The sequence below is a fragment of the Lagenorhynchus albirostris genome, chromosome 1, assembly GCF_949774975.1.
Source record: "Lagenorhynchus albirostris chromosome 1, mLagAlb1.1, whole genome shotgun sequence".
Taxonomy (NCBI): Eukaryota; Metazoa; Chordata; class Mammalia; order Artiodactyla; family Delphinidae; genus Lagenorhynchus; species Lagenorhynchus albirostris.
This window is the reverse complement of record NC_083095.1, coordinates 76453449-76471644: the sequence shown is the minus strand read 5'-3', so window position 1 is coordinate 76471644 and position 18196 is coordinate 76453449. Positions and strand designations below refer to the sequence as shown.

At 42.2% G+C, this 18196-nt stretch overlaps 2 protein-coding genes across 2 annotated transcripts; both read left to right on the top strand.

The window, feature by feature from the left end:
* The first annotated feature begins 3890 nt into the window (after positions 1 to 3890).
* On the top strand, positions 3891 to 4331 carry LOC132530894 (epididymal secretory protein E3-beta-like). Its single transcript, XM_060168386.1, has one exon. It carries the CDS (start codon positions 3891 to 3893, stop codon positions 4329 to 4331), a length of 441 nt encoding a protein of 146 aa, XP_060024369.1.
* An 8612-nt stretch (positions 4332 to 12943) lies between these two features.
* On the top strand, positions 12944 to 14319 carry RNASE6 (ribonuclease A family member k6). Its single transcript, XM_060168382.1, has 2 exons — positions 12944 to 13173; positions 13559 to 14319. The coding sequence occupies exon 2, from the start codon at positions 13564 to 13566 to the stop codon at positions 14023 to 14025; it is 462 nt and encodes a 153-aa protein (XP_060024365.1). The 5' UTR covers positions 12944 to 13173; positions 13559 to 13563; the 3' UTR covers positions 14026 to 14319.
* The last annotated feature ends 3877 nt before the right edge of the window (positions 14320 to 18196 follow it).

Below are 18196 nucleotides of genomic sequence, written 5' to 3'. Positions count from 1 at the left end.
TTTCTGAGCCAGGAAAGAAGAGGAAATCTCTCTTCTTCCTGTTGGTTCTGCTATCCTCATAGAGCATGAGAGCTCCCCCTTCTGGTCTCCTGACTCTATTTAATTGAGATTTCTATTTATTATTATTATTATTTTTACAAAAAACAAACAGAAGCTTAACAAAATGTATATTTCCTGCATGCTTGGGAGATACCCAAGAAAGCTGACTAAAACTCCCCCCAGTGGCCCAAGCTGATACATCAAATACCATTTTCAGCTAAAGACAAAAGAGGATGTTGGGGATAGTATTACATACGGGAAGGAAGGAAATTCACCAAAGTTGAAAGGAGCAAATGGTGGTAAACAAATATTTGTTGAGCCTTGTAGAGACAGTGAGACAGAGAGAAATTTTAACAAACAGACTTTGCTAGGTTCCTCCCTGTCTACACACCTAGTTCATATTATACTATAATTATCCATGGTGTAACTATCTTCCTGGAACAAGTCCCCTACCTACATTCTGTCGACTGAAAAAAATGCACAACCTAAAAGATGAGAATTATGTTTTATTTGGTGGACTTACTGAGGACCTAAGCTTGGGAGACAGCTTCTCAGATAGCCTTGAGGGGCTGTCTTGAAGAGGTTAGGGAGGAGCCAGGATATATAGGAGATTTTTAAAAAAAAAAACCCAACAGGTAGTTGGAACATCAAAAGATTACTGTTAATTAAAGAAAAACCAGGCATCTTAAGTTTAATGAATTTAGCACTTTTCTATGTATAAGAAGATGCAAGAGTCTGGGCTCATTGAAATCTTTCCTTTGAGATGCACCTTGACTATCTAGGGCCAGTATCCTGTTTATCTCCATCCTGAATTCCCCTCAGGGGGCACCATTGCGGGTGGCTGCAGTGGTTGCTGGCTTGATGGTTTCAATATCCTTTGTTTACTGAAATGGCAGATGGTATTCTTTGTTCATAATTCTTTTAGGTAGTTAGAGGGGAGGTCAATGGTTCTTCCTGAGTCTTGTATGCCATGATTGTTTTCAGCTCAAAATAATCCACATGCCGAAGTGACACATTTTGGGGAGGCAAATGTTGCTCCCCTCAGAGGCATATTTTGGGGTGGCATATTCCGCTACCCTTTATGGCATTCTGATAACAAGGTGGCCCAGTGAGAAATTCAACCAAGGAGGCTTAGCTAGGAACAGCCCTTGAAGAAATATGTTCATAGGAAACACATTCAAGGATCTCACTTTATCCGCAAACTGTGCCTTTGACTAGATACTTTTCACCTCTCAATGGAAGTCCCACAGTTTACAACTCCAGATGTGGTTTTCCTCACTGAAGTTCCCATGGAACATAGCCATCCAGGGAATTTCCCCTAGAAGTTGGTTGGGAAATGAGTTTAGGAGCCAGATCTCTGGTTGTCTCCTGATAACTCTAGATAACCCCTCTCTGGTGTTACCCAAGGCCTTGCAATTCCTTTATGCCCACAAGTCAGTCTTCGGGGTTTGACACCTTTGCTCCAGGCTATTCTCACAGTGAACCCAAGGATTCTAGATGAGAAGCTATAGGAACTGGTTCTCTTAGTGAGGCTGTCCCTCACCCCCACCCCACTGCCAATCAGTTGGAACACTGTACCTCCTACTGCTATTCCTTCCTTCCTTCACTGCTGCAGACTTCTTGGCTCTAAGAAAAGGGGAAAGACACAGACTCTCTGCTCTTTAGATCCATAAACTGATCCCTACTACAGCCAGTGACAGGAGTGTTGGATCTAAATAGGGTGAGTTACGTTTAGAAGGGTTGGTGCTGAGGATGCTTAGAGGGAAAGGCCCAGGAACACTGTAAGGGGCTTGATTGGACTTCTAGATGGTGGAATTAAGAATAGTGACCCGGGCTTCCCTGGTGGCGCAGTGGTTGAGAGTCCGCCTGCCGATGCAGGGGACACGGGTTCGTGCGCTGGTCTGGGAGGATCCCACATGCCGCGGAGCGGCTGGGCACGTGAGCCATGGCCGCTGAGCCTGCGCATCCGGAGCCTGTGCTCCGCAACGGGAGAGGCCCGCGTACCATTAAAAAAAAAAAAAAAAAAAAAGAATAGACAGTGACTCAACTTGTAAGAACCAAAGACCTGGACTCAACTCAGCGTTAATCTCACTGAAACAGTTCTTGGAGCCTCTCTCCACTCTTCCATCCCTCCCCACTTCTTCTCCAATCTTCCTGAGCATAATACCATTGTCCCTTAGTATCCATGGGGGGCATTGGTCCAGGACCCCCCCCATGCCCAGGATACCAAAATCCAAGCTTGCTCAAGTCCCTTATATAAAATGGTGTACGTAGTATTTGCATCTAACATACGCGCATGCTCCTATATGCTTTGATCATCTCTACATTACTTATAATACCTAATACAATGTAAATAACTGTAAATACAATGTAAATGCTATGTAAATAGTTGGCAGCACACAGCAAATTCAAGTTTTACTTTTTAGAACTTTCTGGATTTTTTTTTTGAGGGGGGACTATTTTTAATCCATGGTGTGGTTGGTTGAATTCCTGTGTGCAGAACAAATAGATACAGAGAGCCAACTGTACATTGAAGCAGCTTGAATCCTGGTCTTCTCTTCATCCTATTTAGGCCTTTTGAGCCAGGGGTAGGGTGCCACAAATGAGAACGTGCCTACCCCTTGCGCTCTGTTTGATGGAGTACTTGACATTCTCAGATACGCTCTCAGTACACGTATCTCATTAGCCTCTTACAGGTTTGTGAGGGAGTTATTATTAAGCCCATCTGAGGACATCACACTCAGAGAGTTGAGAATCGGGTTAGAAATTCCACAGGGCCGGGTATACTCCTCATGGTAAATGACGACAGAGAGCTAGTTTAAAGGGAAGACTTTTTCAAGCAACTCTCTGCTCTAATTTTGACCAGAGTAGCTGTTGTGAGGGCAGTTTCAGTTTTGGTTGAAAGAACAATATTTTGATTTTGATTGATTAGAACAATATTTCAAAACTGGAGTTCCTTTATGATGACCTTCTTAACAATAGATCAAGATCGTTTATAATGATGATAATTAGGGAAGTGGCCTCTGAGAAGAGATGTGGGTAGTCACAAGTGATAACATGTTTCACACAGGCTTTGGGGAAGTGTCTTAAAGAAGTCAAGATCCTGGTAAGCACCATCTTGCAGAGTCAGCGTAGCTGCAGCCTCAGATTTCAAGGAACCAAAGCCTTCCTGCTTCAAAAATATCTCCCAAGTCTCTATTCATCTTCTGTATCCCCTTAAGAGGCAACAACACTTTCCACCTCACAGACATAGAGCTTAAAATACCATTTTCTTTAGGACACATGCTCTTTTGAGAATTGATCTGGGGACTCCCTTGTGGTCCAGTGTAGGACTCCGAGCTCCCAATGCAGGGGGCTCAGGTTTGACTCCTGGTCGGGGAACTATATCCTACATGCATGCTGCAACTAAGAAGTCCGCATGCTGCAACTAAGAAGTCCGCATGCTGCAACTAAAAGATCCCGCATGCAGCGACTAAGACCCGGTGCAGCCAAAATAAATAAATAAATATTGAAAAAACAAAAAAGAATCGATCTGGACTGCAAAACAGCTAGCTAGAGGGTGATTGGTTCCTCAGTTCAGGTGGAAGAGATGGCAGACAGGAGGTACTTGGAATTCTCAAAATGAACTTCATCAGTTTTTTACAACTTTGTGCTTATCTCACTCAGGCTGTAACATATTTTCAGTTCTTACAAACTTTATTATCTAATGAGAGTTATCACCTTCTAGCCTGGGAGCCAAATGATAAAATTTGGTTGAAGGGCCTACGTTGGCAGAGAGGAATTTTAAGGTAGAGCTCAGCAGTGCTTCCTCTCTCTTCCCTGTACCCCGACAGGTGGCCCTGGTGACTGAGATGGCATCCTCTCTAAAGGTCCTAGGCCCTCTCTTGGCCCTGCTGTTCCCTCTATGTGGGCTCCTTGTACACAGCCAGAACATTTCCTGGAGGGAATTCGTGAAACAGCACCACCCTAGCACAAACTGGGAATTCAGCAAGTACAAGTGCAGTGATCTGATGAGGGAAAGAGGTGTTTCAAAAGACGAGAACTATCACATCTTCGTCTATACCGTATGGCACAAGATTGAGCATATATGCATCAGGAACTGGAGAGATCACTACAGAAATGTATATATATGGGCCCCATATCCCTTCAAAACACTCAATTGCTACCGGAAGAATAGCAAAAACAACTACAAAGATTACAAGAGCTACAGCTACATTGAATTCCATTGTGGCATGAATGGGTTTGTTGATGACATAGAGGACATGCAGTTGTTAGAGGATATCAGCAACTAGAAAGTTGACCCACACCCACAGGTTTTAGCGTTCAGTGCTTCCCAAGTGGTGGTCCCTCCCTGCACCAAGAGCCCTTGCATTTATTTGCCAATGTTTTGCAACTACTGAGAGTTATGTTTCACGTGGTTTCTTACTATCGTAACTTTGCCTATGTTGTTTCTTTGCCTGGAACACCCTTCTGTCCTTATTTACCTGATTTACTTCTACATTTTTGAAAAGATTCAGCTCATATGGAATCTCTTTTTGACTAACCCAGGAATTTTCCTGATATTGACTCTCCTTATAACTTTGCAAGTGGAATGATCTTCCCATCCCTAAATAAATTTTATCATTCCAATGTGTGAAATTTATTTATGTGTCGTGTGATTAGCACGGGTGTTATAACTGTGAGTTATATAGCTTACACTTGAATGTGATTTGTGCTGTATGTAGGTTTAAAGTGTATTATATGTGTGTGTCTAATATGTGTAATAGACTTGTGTGTATGATGAAAGTAAAACTGTTTATGTGCTAAGCTGGGGAAAAGTTGTGACCTAGGCATTGATTGTGGGGATATGCTGAGTTCCCATACCCACCCAGATTGATGGGTGTGGCCAGAGCTGATTAGGTACAAAATATGTAGCATGTTCCTGGCACGTAGCAGGTGCTCAGTCAACACTGATTTTCTTCCTTTCTATCCTTTGACTTGGTATTTTAATTTTGACTTTGACAAAACAAACATGACGAGTGCCCATCAATTGTCTCCTCTCCCTGGATTTCTTTAAGAATGTCTGTAAGGAGGCTATTGCATTTTAGATGAGTTACGGTAGTATGTATGTTTCCTGATGAATAATACATTAAGTGGAAGATATGAACACAAATGAGTTTATCTGATAAAAACCGTTTTCACTTGGCAGAGATATAGGGTAGGGCTAGAGGACTTTAAAATGAAACTCTCATCAAGAGTGGGGCTTAGGGACTTCCCTGGGCACAGTGGTTAAGAATCTGCCTGCTAATGCAGGACACACGGGTTCGATTCCTGGTCCGGGAAGATCCCACATGCTGCGGAGCCACTAAGCCCATGAGCCACAACTACTGAAGCCCGTGCCCTCTAGGGCCTGCATGCCACAACTACTGAGCCCGCGAGCTGCAACTACTGAAGCCCACGCGCCTAGAGCCCGTGCTCTGCAACAAGAGAAGCGACCGCAATGAGAAGCCCGCGCAGCGCAGTGAAAGGTAGCCTCCGCTCGCCACCACAACTAGAGAAAGCCTGCGCACAGCAACGAAGACCCAACGCAGCCAAAAATTAAAATAAAAAAAAAAAGAGTGGGGCTTAAGACTTGCATTTTGTTGGAGGAAAGAGGAAGTAGATTGGAGAAGGAAATGTTGAAACACAAGTAAGTAAGGTCCACAGAAATTCTGTTTGCTAAATGAGAGATAGAGATACAGAGTAAGAGAAATGTTCGCTTCGTATAATTTTGCCTGGGCAGGTATGCGAAGGAGAGATACTGAACATTAAAGGACCCTGTGTTCTTCAGCCTCCTGCATCACTGAATGACTCAAGCCTTGAAACAATTAGAACAAAGACCAGGGTATAAACATTTTAAATTAGATGACACTTTAAATTAAGCTGCACACTATAAGGGAACAGAATTTTCCACCCTAAAATATGTCTCTTTGGTATAAGGATTATTTTAGCCTGGTTATTTTTTAAGAATCAGCAGATATGAGAGGAGCTCTGAAAACCAAATAGAAGTCACTCTTTTGTAAGAGACATTTACAGGTAAAAGAGAAATCTCCATTTGTACGGGTGTCTTCCTGCTGTACCAGGAAGCGGTGGGGGGGTGGGGGACGCGACTCATTCTCTAGAAACTCTTAGTGGTGGACAAGACAATGATAAGTCTGCAAAACAACATTATCTTTGGGCTTCCCTGGTGGTGCAGTGGTTGAGGGTTCGCCTGCTGATGCAGGGGACGTGGGTTCGTGCCCCGGTCCGAGAAGATCCCACATGCCGCGAAGCAGCTGAGCCCGTGAGCCATGGTCGCTGGGCCTGGGCGTCTGGAGCCTGTGCTGCACAACGGGAGAGGCCCGCGTACCACAACAACATTATCCTTGTTTCCTGTGTTTTCCTGGTCATCTCCCATAGATTTCCCTCCCCAACATCTCCTTTTGTCTTTAGCCGAAGGTGATATTTAAGGTGATGGCCCCAGCCATTTTGGCAAGTTACTCAGTTTACCTGGGTCTCCGCCATGTATTACACGTGTTATTAAACTTTTGTTTGTTTTCTCCTGTCAGTTTGTCTTATATCATTGAATTATGAGATGAGCCAAATATCTTAGAAGGGAAAAAAGGAAAAAAAATCCTCCCCAACAACACCTTCCTGGAACTCGGGCCTCAACGAGTAGCCAGTGAATCTAGATTGGTCATCGTGCTCCAAGCATAGCTCCTCAGCTTTGCCATTTTTTCAGTGTACTTGGGAATGAGCAAATACCTGGGAGATGATGACCTCTACCCACCAAATTCACAAGAGATTAGTGTTAAACAGCAGTTCTGTAAGCAGATAGGGTAGGGGGTCCCTGGAGAAAGAGAACCAGGAAGGGTTTTCTTGACATAAGAGAAGCCATTTTAGCCTAAGCCATTTTGCGGTCTAAGCCTGGCCACAGGATCTTAAGGGAAGTAAGGGAATGCAGGAACAAAGGAAAAGCAGTCAAGAAACAATAGTTCAGCAATAAAACAGAATCTCAGTTCCTCCTCAAGGGACATACATTACAATCTGATAAAGTCTTTGCATTCTCTAGGAACTAAGGCCCCCACCCAGGTGGAGGACAGAATGATGCTGTTGACGTTCCTGACTTCAGTCAGCTAAAGCTTGGACTCTGTCAACCTTTCCCCAGTTCTATGCTGAATTCTCCTCTGCTCAAGCCCCTTCATGAATATGCATATACCCTTAGCTTAAAACTTCCCCAGTTTTGCTGTTCCAGGGAGACTGTTTTGGGAAAGATTCCCAGTGTTCTCCTTACCTGCTGCAAGTAATCATAAATCCTTCCTTCTCCTGCTCTTTGGCTTGGTTGTATCTTTTGGCTCGACATCCACCAAGGGACAAACTCAGTTTTTGGGTAATAGTTCTTCATCAACGATCATTTGACATGTGGGGAAATACTGGTTGTTTTTCTCACTTGATAAATGCTGCTTCAAAATGTACTGGCATATTCTGGTCTCCTAGAGTCATATTTTAGGGTTGTCTCTTCCGCTGTCCTACAATAAGTTTTCACAAATACCTCATTTTAAAAAACTCTTTAAAATTTGCTTTTAGGGACTTCCCTGGTGGCGCAGTGGTTAAGAATCTGCCTGCCAATTCAGGGGACACAGGTTCAAGCCCTGCTCCGGGAAGATCCCACACGCCGCGGAGCAACTAAGTCCATATGCCACAACTACTGAGCCTGCCCTCTAGAGCCCGCAAGCCACAACTACTGAGCCCACGTGCCACAACTACTGAAGCCCGCGCACCTAGAGCCCGTGCTCCGCAACAAGAGAAGCCACCGCAATGAGAAGCCCGTGCACCACAACAAAGAGTAGCCCCGCTTGCTGCAACTAGAGAAAGCTGCACGCAGTAACGAAGACCCAATGCAACCAAACATAAATAAATTTAAATTTAAAAAATTGCTTTTATTAAAAGGTTATAAGATGATGGTTCAAAACAGTATAGGAGGAAAATGAATTTAAGCACAATTCGTTATAAAAAATTAATAAACAGAAACCTTAATTAACTAGAGTTGGAAGACCAGAAGGAGGAGCTCTCACACCCTGTGACCATAGCTGAAGCAAACTGGAAGAAGAAAGAGTTGTCTTCTTTCCTGGCAAGGACTCAGCCAATGAAAAGCTATGCACTCTTTGTTTACTATAGCCCTCCCAATTTTCTTCTCTCTGTTAAAGCAGTCTCTTTCCCTTGCTGTGCAGGGACTTGCACATGGCTTGCCATGGTTGCAGACCCCAAATTACAATTCTCTGCTGATCCTGAATAAACCTGTCTTTGCTGGAGAAATAGTTGGCAGTCTATTTGTTTCAGGTCTACATAGGATAATAGCCTTGTGTTGTTGCTTAGACTTTCTCACATCCACTTCCCCTGTTTGGAAAGAGGCATATTCATTTCCCTTAAGGAACTATCTTTCCCCTTTTTGTGTGCACATTGGTGGGGCTGTCCTTTAAGTTTCCTAATCTCCTCTACTGAGCCAAACAATAGTAATGAGACCCAAGGTAGGCTAACTGAACTGTCTCTTATAGGAGACCAGAATGTACCTCTTCAACATAGGATTATTTTGAGAAACAGTAGATAAAGGAGAAACTTTGAAAACAGAGTATAAATTACCCTTATGTAAGGGAAATTTACAATTACCAAGGAAATCTCTATTTGTAAGCATGTTTCCCTCTCTGTACAGGAAGAAAAAGATGACTCTAAATCACAAGAAACCCTCATCAATGGAGAAGCCACAGACTTAAATCTGCATAACAAACCCTATCCTTGTTTACTGTACTTTTCCTGGTCACCTTCCCATAATTTGCCTCCTCCACACTCTTCCTTCTTTGTTTTAGCTGAAGATGGAAAGTAAACCCAAGTTCTAGCCACCTCCTTGAGTTACGCATCCCTGAGCTTCTCCCATGTATATGTGGTATATTCATGCTAATAAACTTCTGTTTGTTTTTCTCTTGTTAATCTGTCTTTTGTTATAGAGGCCCTAGCTGAGAACTGAGAAGGAAAAAAGGAAAAGATGATTTTTTTTTCATTCTCTACACTGTCCTCAGAGTCTAAATCTCAAGTAGTGATGCAAGGATTTTTAAAAAATTTGAAGTGGATTCATGCCCATTTGGCACAGCTCTGCAGCTCACCCAAGCTTCTTGGGTTCCAGCTATTTCCAAAGACTGATCCTTCTGCTATATTTTTTCATATTGTAATCTCTCCCAGATTTTTCCAATAAATCCCCACCCTATTCCCACTACTACTGAAACAGGAGGGAAGCAGACAGGGCACAACCTCTAAAAGAATGACATAGCCCTTGAGGATATGACATAAACTGGTTAGAACCAACTAGATCCAAGAGAGTGGAAGATTTGACTTCCAGTGGACCTTGAGCCTCATTATACACTCACTGTAATACATTAGCATCTAAATGACACACCTACAGGTGCCATGACAGTTCCAAGGCTAACCATAAAATGTCAAAAAGTGGGTGGTGGCCCAGTTCCTAGAAATCTCCACCTCTTCCCCAAAATGGTTGGCATAATCCTCCCACTCATTAGCCTGTGAAATTTCCCAGCCCATAAAAACTAACCACCCCATATCTGGGGGCCTCTTGCCCTCTTCTGAGATGGCCCACACTCTGTCCGTGGAGTGTGTTTCTCCCAAGGCTGTTCTCGCCTTTTGAGACAGACCACGTTGTGTCTCTGGAATGTGTATCTCTCTAAATAGATCCACTTCTTACCCATCTCTTTTTTTTCTCACTGAATTCTTTCTGCCTTGAGTCATAAAGAACCTGAGCTTCATTAAGTCCTGAGACCAAGTGTGTGATCTCAACTAAAAGACAGTGGGTTCATGGGACTTCCCTCGTGGTCCAGTGGGGAAGACTTCATCTGTGTTCCCAATGCAGGGGGCCCGGGTTCAATCCCTGGTCGAGGACCTGGATCCTCCATGCATGCTGCAACTAAGAGTCTGCATGCCATGACAAAGATCCTACATGCCACAACTAAGACCCAGGGCAGCCAAAATAAATAAATTTTTTTTTTTAAAAAAAGGCAGTGGGTTCAAGTCCCAACCTGGGTTGTGCAGTTTCACTATCACTTAAAAATTTCCCTCTCAAATTAGCTCAAATTTGTGTTGCTTGCAAACAAAATAAACCTAAAGGATAAACTCTATCTGCAACCTTTGTGATCCTCATCATGCCTTCTGCCATGCATACTAGTGCTTATCCTACAGGAAATACTCACTTTCTTTAGCCCAGCGTGTTGTCAAACCCAAGTTGTCGTGCCTGATACACTGTGATGTCAAACAACCTGAAACATCAAAGTTTGGAGCAGAGAAAGGTTTATTGCAGGGCCAAGCAAGGAGAAAGGGGTGGCTCATGCTCAAAAGACCTGAAATCTCTGATGGTTTTCAGGGAGGAATTTTTAAAGGCAAAATTTGGGGTGAGGGCTGCAGGGTGTGGGACTTTCTTCTGATTGGTTGGTGGTGAGGCAACAGGGTGGTGCTCCAGAACTTGTGCTCAGCTTGAAGCTACCATCCTCCACCTGGGTGGGAGCCTTAGTTCCTGTACAAGAATTCAAAGATACGTTGTTATGTATATCCCTTGAGGAGGAAGTAGCACTCAGGAGGACTTTATCTCAGAATCAAGCCTAAGACCAGTCTTAAGAACTTGGACATTGGGTGAAAATCAATGTCAGTCAAGGAAAATGGTTCTCTACAAAGAATGGGTAACAGAATCACTGTGGAGTTAATCAAATATAGATATGCAAAGACGTCCATCCCCAAGATCCTGATTCAGTAGGCCTAGGATCTTGGCATTTTAAAACTTTTCATAGGCAATTCTGATGTGAGGCCAGGGTTAGGAGACCCCTACTTAAGGACGTGGGTAACTCGGTATTGTTTTCCTCTGTAGTGGGTTTGGTGTACAATCAAGTTGTGGAACTGCAGAGAGAAGGAGGACTGTTCTAATACATAGGATGTAGAATAAGATATATGAGCACTAGGCAAAAAGACTTATTTTTTTATTAATTTTTATTGGAGTATTGTTGCTTTACAATGTTGTGAACAGACATCTTAAAAATTTTTTTTTCTTTAAGTGATGGACTTATTTGTTCAGAGCAATTTTAGATTTACAGAAAAATTGAGTAGAAAGTACAAAGAGCTCCCATATGCCTCTCTTCCCTCCCTCCTCTCCTAACCACACTGTTCACAATTTTCTTATTATTAATATCTTATTTTACTGTGGTACTTTTGTTATATTTGATGAACCAGTATTAATAAAGTCCACAATTTACACTAGGATTCGTTCTTCATGTTGTACACGTTTTGACAAGTGCATAATGTCATTGTATGGGAAGAACGTTTTCCTCAACACTCTTAGGGTCTCTGGCTGGGTCTGAAAATTCAACTGACAAAGACAGATCAATAGGAGAAAAGCATACAAATTTTATTAAATATTTACATGTACATGGGAGCATTCACAAGAGAATGAAAAATCCAAATACGTGAAAAGAGCAGGAAGCTTTTGTACCTTTTAGCCCAAGAAACAAGATATTTGTAAAGAATTGGAGACAAGACAAGACAAAGGGGTTTGGTGTATGGTTAGTAAATGGTGAAGAAGTAACTAGAAAGATAAGGGTTAGTTTCAAGATTCTTTCGCAGATTCCTCTGGTGCCCTCTCTGGGAGGTTGAGGGTCTATCTCCAGTAAAAAGAGAATTTATTTTCTGGCTTTGGACAAAAAGCGGGGAGCTTTTTCTGCACTTCATGATTCTTAATTGACTTCAGTGCAAAATAATTTTTATGTCAAAGAGCCATTTTTGGGGGGTTACATATTCTGATTTCCTTCAGCATGAACATGGAATATCTCTCCATTTATTTAGATCTTCTTTTGATTTATTTCATCAGAGTTTTATAGTTTTCCTCATATTGATCTTGTACATATTTTATGAGATTTATACCTAAGTATTTCATTTTTATTTGGTGCTAATATAAATGTTAGTTTCTTTTTTTTTTAATTTCAAATTCCAGTTGTTCATTGCTGGTATATAAGAAAGCAATTTTCGTATATTAACCTTGTATCTTGCAACTTTGCTATAAAAAGAAATACTTTTTATCCTAAAGATTATTGGAGCCATTAAAAGTACTGGGCAAGAGTGTTTCACTGTTATATTTATGCTCAAGAAATACTAATCTGGAAGTATTAATATGTAGAATGGATTGGAAGGAAAAGAGACTAGAGGCAGGGAGTCCATGTAGGAAACTTTTATGTGAGTCCTCTATGAGACAATAAGGTTCTGAATAAGGATATTGCAGCACCAATGGAAAGGCAAGAACAGATTTAAGAGGCAAATACCCTAAATGTGCCCTTCTTCATATGTATGGGTCTCTTCACACAGTTTCCTCTTTGGGCTGCCCTTACCATCTTCTTCACCTAATTTCTAATTAATCTTCAAAACTCAGTGCCGGTGTTGTGCCCTCCAAAAATACCTCCTCTCTACTGTATCCACACAGTTACCTGTAGTTTCCTTGATCACAGCTGTAAGTGCTATTTCTATTTGTTAATATATTGTGCATTGGTCCATTTACCTGACTGTCTCTTTCATTAGATCACAAGCTCCCGAATCAGAGTAGCCCAGTATCTGGCCCAATAAACATACACATAAAGGAATAATTCATTCAAGTCTATGTTTGAAGCTCACATACCAAGTACATGGCAGTTATTATATCAGATTTTCATGTGTATTTTCTCCTAAGGAAATGAAACCATAAAACTTCAAAAAACTGAAGCTTCAAGTCAGGGAGGAAGCACCAACTCATATCAGGAAGTGATCAGTTCCTCAAAACTGTGTTTTGAGTCTCACTGTTTCTTTAAGTAAGCTTTCTCTCCCTGCATTTACAGTGTTATTGACACTCATTAAACAGCAAGTTTGAAAGTCTAAGAGTCTCATCCACACTGTCAACAAGTTCATCTTCCAAGCCCCAGTCTTCTCTTTCCTAGGGCTCAGGACCCTTCCCCTGCCACACGCAGGCAGCCTTGCACACCTGGGAGAAGAACAACAGACGAAAGCTCTGAGCCTGGGACTAACTACTGCTGCTGTTCTCAGCGGGAGCCCCAGCGCGGAGACCTGGTAAGAGCAGAAGCCCCCAGGGCTGGGGAGAGTGGCCAGTGAAGATGGCTGGGAGATCCAGGTCAGATAGATGGAGGGTAAATATTTCAGGAGGGAAGAGACAAGGTTTCTGACATGGGGACCATCAAACGCATGAGTGCAGGACAAAGAGAAGAACGAGATCTACCAGTCAGAGAAAAGATCGTCTTACCTCAAATTCCTCCTCACTGGGCTTTAGTTTCTTTAGAATTGTGAGACTCGAGTGAGAAAGGAGATGGTTAAAAACAAACAAACAAAAAAGAGCTATGAAATCTTAAAAGGCAGAATAAAAATCTAAATGGTTATGAGTGATAATTTTGCTCTTATTGTTTTTGCTACTACCATTATTTTCTCTCTCCTTACACAGAAAAGATGGGGCCAGGTCTTCTGGGATGCTTTCCTCTCCTATTGCTGCTGGGACTATGGTGGTCAGTGTGTCCACTTTGTGCTTTGCCTAAGCATCTCACCAAGGCTCGCTGGTTTGAAATTCAGCATATACAGCCAAGGCTTCTCCAGTGCAACAAGGCAATGAGCAGTGTCAATAATTATACTCAGCACTGTAAGCCTCAAAACACCTTTCTGCACAACTCCTTCCAGGACGTGGCTGTGGTCTGTGATTTGCCCCACATCGTCTGTAAGAATGGGCGGCACAACTGCCACCAGAGTCCAAAGCCTGTTAACCTGACTCAGTGCAGTCTCACTGCGGGGAAGTATCCTGACTGCCGCTACCGAGATGACACCCAATACAAGCTCTTCATTGTTGCCTGTGACCCCCCTCAGAAGAGCGACCCTCCTTATCATTTGGTTCCTGTACACTTAGACAAGATTGTTTAAAGTTTCCATCATTTTCCCTCTCACTTGGCACAAATTCTCTTACGATCTCTTCTGATTTTTCTTTTCTTTTGTTGATTTTCCTGGTTCCCATAGAAGGAAAAAGGAGGGTATTGGAAAAATTAGAGTGATGAGGATAGACCAGAGTTGGGACAAAAAATATGTAGGATTCTTTTCTGCTTTGGAGCTCTAGGTTTTGAAGGAAGATAGTAGGGAAGAGGGCAAAGAAGGGTCCAGGTCTCCATATTTTCAGCCTTAGAACTTCGGCCAACTTTTGTTGTATTGTGTTCACAGAAATAACACCATGTTCTGCTGCATTCTAATGAGTGTGTGTATAAGTGTGTTTGGAAGCGTGTTCCCTTTCACATCATTGCCAGCCTGGAGCTATCTAGGCCTGCATTTACCAGCATTCCAAGGAGAACGATTTTGGCCCTAGGCAACCTTTGAAGTTATTTGGCAACCTGGGGCCTCTGCCACTCCCTCACCCCTGTGTCTCTGGGACTTTGGAGCAAGAAAGTTCTCCATCCCTTCAAACTCTGCTCATGGCTTTACATATTTCCCTTGAAACCATTGTCTATGGTTGTTTGGAGGTGGCACTGATACTCAATGTTGATGGTATTTTCACAGATTCTAACGCTGGTAACTGAGGCATCCTAGATCTTAACTATTTGCCTCTATAATTAATCAGATAATGTTTTAAATATAAATAGTAGTAGGGATAATAATCCACTGTAGCCTTAGAGTCAATTCTCCTGTTGTCTATTGGAATGGACAAAGAGAAAGCATAGATCAAGGGGGGTAAAAAAAAAAGCACTGGGACACTAAAAACATTCTTGCCCTACTCAAATAGTGAAATATCACAGAAACATTGGGGCTTTGGAACAGGTATCTGATTTAGAGATCGAAGGACTGGGATTAAGAATTTAGGTCCTATGTGTAGGGGAGGAAAAATAATTTTTCATAAACGCTTCTAGGTTTTTGGTTGAGATACCCCTGTAATAAAAAGATAGATCAACAGGAAAAAAACAATTTTAGTTACATATGTACATATGGGAGCGCTACAAAGATATGAGACTCAAAAGACACAGGAAGCCCTGAGGAGCTTCAGGGTCCATGTTTATAATGGCATCCTGGGGCCAAGCCTGGTGCCAGGAGGATTAGCTCTGGCTTAGAGATGCCAAAGTTCCCAGGGAAAATGAACTAAGTAGACAATTCAATACATATCTCTTACTCACAGGGTGTGGAAATAGAATTTGAGTATCAGGTCAGAGGACACTGTACTTTTTTTTTTTTTTTTTTTTTTTTTTGCTGTATGTGGGCCTCTCACTGTTGTGGCCTCTACCGTTGCAGAGCACAGGCTCCGGACGCGCAGGCTCAGCGGCCATGGCTCACGGGCCCAGCCGCTCCGCGGCATGTGGGACCCTCCCGGACCGGGGCACGAACCCGTGTCCCCTGCATCGGCAGGTGGACTCTCAGCCACTGCGCCACCAGGGAAGCCCGACACTGTACTTTTAAAAAAATTTATATTGACTAGAGGATGTGGAGCCAGTAAAATATTATGCCCCTCTTACTGCTTTACTTACTGCCTTAGATGGATACTTTAACTAGTTCCATCGGGGTAAAAAAGTATACAATCGAAAACTGTTTCATTGATAAATTCAATACTGTGAATATTCTTTAAGTCACCTTTTTAATTTATAACAGTTTGTGTTTTTCTTTTTCCTTTTTCTCTCTTTTATTATTCTTATCTTTCTTTTCCGTTTGTGTTTTTCTGTTTGGCTTTTTTGGTTTTTTGGGAAGATACCATACTATCTAGACAGGGCTAATAGAAACAGAAAACGTGATGTCCACGTATGAGGCAAGCCTACAGAGGAAAACCCACATATGGGGTGGCAAAAGCAAGGCCAAACAGCCTCACAGGAAGGGGGAAGCGTACGCTCATGAGGAGGGGAATTCTTCTGGAGCTCTTCACACTTTTTTTTTTTTTTTTAGTTGCAGTGATCGGGGGCTACTCTTCGTTGCAGTGTGCCGGCTTCTCATTTCAGTGGCTTCTCTTGTTGTGGAGAAAGGGCTCTAGGTGGGTGGGCTTCAGTAGTTGTGGCTCACAGGCTATAGAGCCCCGGCTCAGTAGTTGTGGCACACTGGCTTAGTTGCTCTGCAGTATGTGGGATCTTCCCGGACCAGGGCTCGAACCCATGTCCCTGCCTTGGCAGCCGGATTCTTAACCACTGCACCACGAGGGAAGTCCCTCTTCACACTTCTTGATGGATTTTATTTTATTTATTTACTTATTTTGACCGCACCACACAGCATGTGGGATCTTAGTTCCCTGATCAAACACTTACTCCCTGCAATGGAAACACAGAGTCTTAACCACTGGACTGCCAGGGAAGTAACTTGATGGATTTTATAAAGTCCTTCTCTTGCCCTCTCTCATGGGCTAATTTCATTTTTAACGTGATGAATTACTTTTCAAAAATTAAACAATGTAGATACTTCCCTGGTGGCGCAGTGGCTAGGACTTTGCTCTCCCAATGCAGGCGGCCCGGGTTCGATCCCTGGTTAAGGGGAACTAGATCCCATGTGCATGCCGCAACTAAGAGTTTGCATGCCACAACTAAGGAGCCAGCTTGCTGAAACTAAGGAGCCCTGGAGCTGTAACTAAGGAGCCCTGGAACCACAACTAAGGAGTCCGCCTACTACAACTAAGACCTGGTGCAACCAAATAAATATTTTTTTTAAAAATTAAACAACGTGGATAAATACAAACCAATATACAGTACACAAAATAAATATTGTTTTTCGTTTACTTACTATCTAAATATATATATATATATATATATACATAAAAACATTGGCGTCCATTTTATTCCTCTCTCCATTCCCATTCCTCTTAACTTTTCTCAGATGAAATTATAAATTTAAAGTGTTTCCAGTCCTATTTTTATACTTATATTTCATGTATAATATCTTCATAAACAAAACATAGGATTTCCATGTGCAATTTAAAAAGAAATTTATATAAATACTATCATATAGTACAAATCATTCTGCAACTTGCTTTTTTTGTTCACTCAACAATGTTTTTAAGACTCATCGATGTTAAAATGTATCTTTGTTGTTCTTTTATTTTTACTGGTGTATTGTTTGTTCCTTTGTATTAATAAACCATCATTTATTTACCAGTCGTCTATTGTTGAATATTTGGGATATTCCCAAATTTCCACCCTAACAAGCAGCATTGCAATGATATCTTTGTACATTTCTCTGTACAAAGAAACTTGTCAACTTACAGGAAGACACTCAGCATAAGAATTGCGTGTTTAAGTTGTATCCATGGTCTTACTGAGGACTAGAACTTTTTATGTTTGGGAAGGTGCAAGAATCAGGGGTCTTTGAAATTATTCTTGAGATACACGTCTAACTATCTAGGAACCTGTTTTTCCAAAGCACAGAGTACCTCATCCTGTTTTTCATTCTCAGTTCCCTGCAGGGTGCCCTGTCAGTGGTCGACTGCAGTGGGTTGCGACTTAATCCTTGTATAACTGGGTAATGAGTGATGTTCTTTGTTCTTCTTTGTTCACAAACTGATTGTAGCAGATTGTATTTTTCAGAGATGTCCATATCAACATATCCCATTCTACATGCTCTTCTTATAGTGTGATATTGACTCTTCTCTATCAGAAGGGTCTATGTTCCCTTTCCTTGAGTACGGGTTAGTCTTAGAAACTCCCTTCTAATGAATAGAATGGGATGAAAGTCACACTGTATGACTTCCAAAGCCAGGTCCTAAAAGGTGATACAGCTTCTGCCTGGCTTTCCCTCTCTGTTGTAGGACAACCCACACTTGGACCCAATCATCATGCTGTGAGGAAGATGGTGCCACGTGGAGAGGCCTTGTATAGATATTCCAGCCAACAGGCCCAGCTAAGGTATCAGCCAACATCAACCATTCAACATGTGGGTGAATGAGCCTTCAGATGATTCCAGCTCCCAACCTCTGAGTCTTCCAGCTGCAGCCTCAGACATTGGAACAGAAACAAGCTGTCCCCACTGTGTCCTATCTGAACTCTTGACCCACTGGGAGCATAATAAATTATTGTTTTGTGCCACCAAGTTTGGGGGTAATTTGTTACACAGATAGACTAACTGAAGCATTGATTGTATAATATTG

Coding starts and splice junctions, on each gene's coding strand:
- RNASE6 (XM_060168382.1), top strand. CDS start 13,564: ATGGGGCCAGGTCTTCTGGGATGCTTTCCTCTCCTATTGCTGCTGGGA.
- LOC132530894 (XM_060168386.1), top strand. CDS start 3,891: ATGGCATCCTCTCTAAAGGTCCTAGGCCCTCTCTTGGCCCTGCTGTTC.